The sequence below is a fragment of the Vombatus ursinus genome, unplaced genomic scaffold, assembly GCF_900497805.2.
Source record: "Vombatus ursinus unplaced genomic scaffold, bare-nosed wombat genome assembly UNPS02014786.1, whole genome shotgun sequence".
In the NCBI taxonomy this organism is placed as follows: domain Eukaryota; kingdom Metazoa; phylum Chordata; class Mammalia; order Diprotodontia; family Vombatidae; genus Vombatus; species Vombatus ursinus.
Window position 1 is genome coordinate 28015367 of NW_020954564.1, and position 7795 is coordinate 28023161.

At 40.0% G+C, this 7795-nt stretch overlaps 1 protein-coding gene across 1 annotated transcript in view; it reads right to left on the reverse strand.

Moving 5' to 3' along the window:
* MYLK3 (myosin light chain kinase 3) overlaps positions 1–7164 on the reverse strand; it is a 60270-nt gene extending 53106 nt beyond the window's left edge. The window contains exon 1 of the mRNA XM_027867929.1: positions 7070–7164. Within this exon, the coding sequence (XP_027723730.1) occupies positions 7070–7153 (84 nt within the window). The 5' untranslated portion in view covers positions 7154–7164. The remainder of the gene's footprint in view (positions 1–7069) is intronic.
* Between the last annotated feature and the right edge of the window lie 631 nt (positions 7165–7795).

Sequence of the window (7795 nt, forward strand, 5' to 3'; positions counted from 1 at the left end):
AGAAAGAAAGAAAGAAAGAAAGAAAGAAAGAAAGAAAGAAAGAAAGAGAAAGAAAGAAAGAAAGAAAAAGAAAGAAAGAAAGGAAAGAAATGAAGGAAGGAAGGAAAGAAGGAAGGAAGGAAGGAAGGAAAGCGTCGCCTAAATAAGAATATTATTTAAAAAAAAAAAAGAAGTAATCAAACCAGGGTATTTTTTTTAATGTGGTATAAAGAAATGATCATTGAACTGGGCATCAAGAGACCTATGGTGCAGCCCTGACTCTACCTCCAACTCACTATATGACTTTAAGCAAATCATTTCCCTTCTCTGGGACTCAGCTTTCCCATTTGTAAAATTTAAGGATTCAGCAGGCCATTTTCTGCTCTAAGATTCTATGATTCTTTGCCATCAGTGATGTTCTCGGTAGAGTGTCTCACTCTGAATCAACCAGAAGGGATCTGGGCCTTCTAGAAAGTGAACTAAATAATACAACATGGAGACAGCATGGTATACAGCATATGAGACTACACTCTTCCAAACTGTCAACATTGTGTCATATCACAGTAACCATGTCACTCCTCTGCTCAAAAAGCTTCAATGGCTTCCTATTGCCTCTAAGATCAAAACCAAACAATTCGTCCTGGTTTTTTAAGCCCTGTCAGAATCTGGTTCCACCTACCTTTCCAGATTTATTTCACATTACTCTCATTTATGAATTCAACATTCCAACTATACTGAACTAGTTCCCCCCCCCCCCCGCCCCACTCCCTCAAACTTGATATTTGATCTTTGACTATGTGTATTTGCACAGGCTGTTAGGCAGTTCTAGTATGAGCTTCCTCCTCATTCCTGCCTTTCAGAAGCCTCATCTTCTTTCCTAGCTCAACTCTAGTATAATATTGTCTGTGAGGCCTTCCCCGGTCCCCTGAGTTGTTAGTGCTATCTCTCTCCAACTTAACTCATATTTACTTATTTACACACCTTAGCACAGTGCCTGGCGCATAATAGGTGCTGAATAAACGTTTAATGAATGAATAAATGTAACCCTTCAGTCTAACAAAAGCTCCCGGAGAGTAAGGACTATTTCCTGTCCTAAATAATGTGTATTTAGCACAGTGCCTGGCACATAGTAGGTTTTTAGTGTTTATTGAACTGAATTATATACAACAAATTCAATTGTCACCATGAAATAAGTTGGGCTGAGATAATCTGTAGTATTCCTCCTCTAACATTCTGTGATTCCAAATATCTATTATGTATCATGCCCAACACTGTACAGAACACAAGAGAAGCTTCAGGCACAGTCTCTGCCTTCAAAGAGATCACAATCCTGTTGGAGAAATCAACAACTCTGTATGTATAGTTAGAGAATAGTATCAGTTTATCATCACATGCTAAAAGTATGTGGCATGTGTATGTTTTCCTCCCTTCTTTGCAGAGGCAGGGGACTATGGATATGGACTGTTAACGTCTACTGTTAGATACTATTGATGTGTTGGCTGGTTTTGCAGAAATGCTTTTTTTGCTTTATTTCTTTTTATAATTAATTTATTTATCTTTAGTTTTCAACATTCACTTCCATAAGATGTTGGGTTTTAAATTTTCTCCCCCTCCCAATCCTCTGCCCCACTCCAAGGCAGCGTGCAATCTGATATAGGCTCTACTTATACATTCATATTAAGCATATTTTCACATTAGTCATGATGTAAAGAACAATTAGAACTAAAGGAGAATGATCTGCTTTATTTTTTAAATAGTTGTGACAAGTGATAGCTCACTGTGGAGGGGATGTGGGAGGGATATATTTGGATATAAAGGTAACATAAAGATAAAAGACATAATTTTTTAAGGAAAGCATATAGTAAAGACTGTAAGTGCTGAAGGAATTTAGAGAAGAAAGGGATCAATGGGGGCTGGAATGATCAAGGGAGGCTTCCTAGAGGAAACAGGTATTCAGCTGTTATCCTTGAAGACTAGTGAGGATTTGAAGAGATGAAAAGAAGAAGAGAAGGCATTCTGAGCTGAAGAAGCAACATATAAAGAGATGAGGAGGTGAAACTAGGGATGGGAGATGTATAAGAGAGTGATGCCTGAAACAGGACATATATCAAGGAATTCAGTCACTATCCAGTTTATTCAATAATAGGCTAGATTATGAAAGACCTTGAATTTATTCATTCATTGATCCATTCAACGAACATTGAGCTAAGCCATAACTAGCTATTTTGGCACCTGGGGCAAGTAGCAGTGAGAAGCATGCCCTCAAACCAGCTTTGTAATTCATGATGTGGAAATAATACAAGAAGTAATTAAGACAAATTCAGTTGATAGGGAAGGGAAATTAGTTACTATAATAGCTCACAGATGGATGTTATTAACAATGATCTAAAACAGGCACATTAATGCATGGTTGTTAGTAAATCTGTGAATTGGTCTAGCTATTCTGGAAAGCAGTTTGGAATTGTGCTCAAAAAGTGACTAAAATGTGCATACCCTTTGACCCAAGATAGCGCTATTAGGTCTATACCCCAAGAAGATCAAAGAAAGAGGGAAAGGACTCATATGTGCAAAACTACTTATAGCAGCTCTCTTTATGGTGGCAAAGAAGTACAAACTAAGGAGCTACCTATCAATCGGGAAATGGCTAAATGAATTATGTTATATGAATGCAAAGAATACTATTGTGCTACAAGGAATGATGAAGGGGCAGTTTCAGAGAATCTGTGAAACACTCTCATGAAGTGATGTAAAGTGAGTAGAACCAGGAGAATGGTTTATGCAATAACAATATTGTAAAGACAAACAACTTTGAAGGACATAAGAACTCTAACCAACCCAATGATCTACCACAATTCCAGAAGATTCATGATAAAACATGCTATCCCTGAGAAAGATGTGATGGATTAAAGGTGCAAATTGAAACACATATATTTTTAGACATGGATAATGTGAGAATTTGTTTTGCTTGACTATAAATACTTGTTATTAGAGTTTTGTTTTTCTTTTTCTTTTCCCAATAAGGGGAGGTAGGAAAGAAAGAAAATAGATTTTGCTCATTAAAAAAAAATTTAAATTTAAAACGATCTGGTAGCTTCCTATTTTGACTAATTATTATTGCTAACTAGATTTTTCACAATCCAATACCACCTCCTAATATCACCTCCTCGAGGAAATGTTTGTTGAAGTAGCACATGCATTAAATTTTTTTTGCATGCATTAAATTTTTGTACTCCCTAAATTTCAGCTCTCAGGTTCAAAGCTGTTTGCCCAAACCGAGTTACAGCTCTGATGTTAAACATTGATGGTGTTTGTGTCACATGATGGGGTCTTCAAGATATGACACCCAGCTTACCTGCCCAGAGTTTAGGATCATAGAATTTAAACCTGAAAGTGTTAGAGGTCACTTATTGTTTTATAGATGAGGAAACTGAGACTCAGGTTAAACAAGTGACTTACCCAATATCATATAGCCAAGCAAGTGACAGAGCCAGAAATTGAAATCTGGTGTTGTGATTCCCCATTTTTAGCACTATTTTTACTGTGCCACAAAGTCTAGTTGAATTATACCAGGATGAGTTTGGACTTGACCTAATAATTAATGGAGTCAGAGGACCTGTGTTCAAACCTTGGTTCTACTACTTACTTGTGCAGACTTGGTCAAGTCACTTGACTCCTAAGCTTCCATCTCTTCATCCCTTCACTGCTATTTGCCAAGGATATCCTTTGAACAGGTAGCACATTACTGAGTCACTTAAAGTCTCTCACAGGTCTTCTAAGGCAATGAAATGATCCTAAATGTTCCCTTTAGTCTCAGATACCCAACCTGAATTCCAGCCAAACTAGACTGCTTGCCATTCCACACTTTTCCATCTCTCTCTCTTTTGTCCTCTCATGGTCCTAAATGTGAAACATCCTCCCCGTATAACTATGCCTGTTGGAAACCTGCCCATGCTTCCTCCATGAAGTGTTCACTCTACCCCCAAGTGAGTGATCTCTTCTCCTCTGACTCCCCATAGCACTTAACATGTTCTGCCTTAGTTATCTTTATCTTGCTTATCTCCCCCACTAGAATGTAGGTTCTTCCAGGTCAGCAAATCTGTCTCATCCATCTTTGGCTTCTCCTCGGTGCATGCCCAGAATCCTGCATTCAATAGGCACTCAATAAGTGTTTGCAGAAGTCATCAAACCTTGGAGACCAGTTCTGATCTGTTCCATCAGTCACCATCTGCACTGAGACTGCTCTAAGCAAATGGATCCACCAGGAATTTTTCTAAACAACAAAAAACCAAAATTCTTTCCTTAAGAAATCTGAGAGACTGCTCAGGAAAGATGAAAAAAATCAAATCTTAGAAAATGCTTTGTAAGTGATATATAAATTTGTTGTTGTTGTTCGGTTGTTCATTTGTGTCTGACTCTTTGTGACCCCATGGTTGTTTGGGGTTTTCTTGGCAAAGATACTAGAGTGGTTTGCCATCTCCTTCTCTAGCTCATTTTACAGATGAGGGAACTGAGACAAACAAGGTTAAGTGACTTGCCCAGGGTCATACAGCTAGTAAATGTCTGAGGATGAATTTGAACTCAGATCTTCCTGACTCTGGGCCAGGGTTCTATCCACTGCATCACCTAGATGCCCCCATCTTTATAAATACGAAGGATTAACTCAATTCAATTCAACAAGTATTTAAGCATTATATACTATGGGAAAAGCTAGGTGGTGCACTGGATACAGCATAGGCCCGGGGTCAGGAAGACCTGAGTTCAAATCCAGCCTCAGATACTTACTAGCTGTATGACCCTGGGCAAGCCATTTAACCCTGTTTGCCTCCATTCCCTCATCTGTAAAATGAGCTGGAGAAGGAAATGGCAAACCACTCCAGTATCTTTGTCAAGAAAACCTCAAACGGGTCACAAAGAGTGAGATATGACCAAACAACAACAAATGTGCTAGGCACTGTGAAGCCCTGGGGTTACAAAGACAAACAAAAAAGAAAGAGTACATGCCTTCAAGACAGCTAGGTGGTGTAATGGACAGAGCCTGGAAGACTTGAATTCAAATGCTGCTTCAGTAGTTAGTTCTATGAACCTCACCCCCACGTTTTAGTCTCTTAATTTCTTTCATCCTCATTTTCCTTGGCTTTAAAATAGAAATAACAATATTTCTTGTCTAACAAGTTTGTTATGAGGCTCAAATGAGTTAATGTACGTAAATTGCTTTGCAAACCTTAAAACTCTATATAAATTCTAGCTATTATTATTATGGTCACATTTTACTGGGGGGAGGGTTACAGCAGGTACACAGAGTAAAATACAAAACACAGATGAGGTAATTTCTGGAGGGAGGTATAAGGAGCGCATGAGGTCTAAGGAGAAGAGATCACTCACTGCGGTTACAGAGAACACTTCATGGAGGAGGTGGTACTGGAATGTGTGGCAGGTTTACAACAGGTGTAGTTTGGGAGGGGGGAAGAGAGAGAGGGGGATGCTTCTTGTAGGAAGGAAGTAGCACCTGAATTGAGTTCTGAAGGAATCTTGAGAGTCTAAGAGCAAGGAGTGAGGAGGAAATGCATGTGTTACAGCCCATGCAAAGGTACACAAATGAGAAATGCATTGTTATTTAAGGGGAATAACAGTAGGCAAATTTGGCTTTAATAATAATAATAATAATAGCTAGCATTTATATAGCCCTTTCAGCTTTGCAAAGTATTTTACAAATATTAATACTATCTCCTTTTATCTTCACAACAACTCTGGGAGGTGGGTGCTATTATTACCCCCATTTTACAGATGAGGAAAAGAGGCAGACATAAGTGATTTGCCTAGGGTCACACAGCTACTACGTGCCTGAGGCCATATTTGAACCCAGTTCTTCCTGTCTCTAAGTCCAACTCTTTACCACTAATCCACTCATTATTAGAAGCCTTTTAGGACAGAATAATAAAAAAATATATTTAAAGCCAAACTGGATTTTGAATTTTTTATTATTATTATTTATTCTATTAAGAACATGCTCATAATTATTATAAGGGTTGGACTAGATGATTTCAAAGGTCACTTTTAACTCTGATTCTAGAATTTTATGGTTAATTGAAAAATGGTCACCAAAGCCCCCAAGCTCTTGGTCTTCCCCAGGAAGGGCCCTTTTTTTTTTTTTTTTTTTAAAGGAGTGCTTACTGTGCTGATCTTTCATCCTGATTTTGTTTAACTCCCTCCATGCCATGTCCCTGTATAGACAGATGCCTGGGAACCTAAAGCAGAGAAGTCAGCTCTCTCCATTCTTCTTCACTGACCTCTCTATGGTTTCTGCGCTCCATGAACTCTCCCCAGCAACAATGCATTCATTTAACCATTCATTCAATTAACAAGCATTTATTTAGTGCCTACTGCCTAGTAGAATAATAACCTATAAAAGCTTAGATAAGATGCAATTCTTGCCATCACCAAGTTTGCAACCTAATAGGGGGATGCCAGGCAAATAGAGATAATTGCACAGTGGATAGAGCACTGGGTCTGGAGTCAGAAGGACTTGAGTTCAAATTTGCCTTCAGAAACCTACTAACTCTGTGATCCTGGGTGAGTTCCTTAACCCTGTTTGCCTCTGTTTCCTCATCTGTAAAATAAGCTGGAGGAGGAAATGGCAAACCATTTCAGTATCCTTGCCAAGGAAATCCCAAATGGGGTTACCAAGAATAGGACACAACTAAATCATCTAAACAACAAAAAGCCCAGGGGTCCTGCCCCCTCCCAGCATTTTTCCTCCCACCTCACCTGACTCCACCCCTTCTGCAGGTACTTAATTGTATTAGGAATGCACACATTTAGCATTAGGAATCTCATAGAAAAAGAATAACAGGAAGGCCCTTGAAACACAAACTTCAGGGTTACCCACTATTAGGGCCTATCTGCCCAATCACCCCCTTTCCTTAGTATGGTGAAGCGAACTGACTGTCCACCACCCAACCATGCTGCTCTGTCCAAAAACGTACAACAAAGTGAAGTGTCTATGTGCATAGTTTTCAGAGGACCTCAATATTCTTGTTTCCAAAGCCCCTACTTCATTCACTCTGAGCTTGGGGGGAGGAGTTGCCCTTACCGTCAACCTCTGCACAGGGTCAGGCCCTCGGTGTCCTCTTGTGTCTGGGCGGGACAGCTCTGGTGCCCGGTACAAGGTCCCCATTCCAACAACAATGCGTGCAGCTTGTTTATTTCACCCGGCTGTGGCCCCCTGCCCATCTACCCTGGAGCAGCCCTGCAAATGAGGCAGGGCTGCCAGGACAGAGCTCGCTAGAGCTTGGCCCAGAGTGATAAGCCTAGAATTTCCTCTTATCTCAGACTCTACAGCAGGCATCCAGAGAGTTTCACCCCCTTATCAATGGCACTGGATGTTATCTGCCTCTCTTGGGGCCTCTACTTCCTGCGCCACTTAGAAGAGTGACTGGTCGTGGAAACAGGGACAGCAAAGTCACTGGAAGGCCCTGCAAGGGTTTATAGCTCAAACCTGTCTTTAAACCAGAGAATCCTGAAGCTAGAAGAGACCTTAAGCATACCTTCCAGAGAGCTGTCTTCCAATTATGTTAAGGGCCTCTATTGGGTAAAAATAAAGGACGAGATTTGTCCCACTTGCCTTGAGAGGGCAGAACCAGTAGCATGATGTAGAAGGTACAGAGAGGCAGATTTCTGCTCCATACAATGAAATTTTTCCTAACAATAATAGCTGTCCAAAATCAGAATGATCTGTTCTGGAAGGTGGTGAGTTCCCCAAGACTGGAGATTTTCAAGCAGAATATGGATGGCTATTTATTGGGGATGTTTTGTTTAT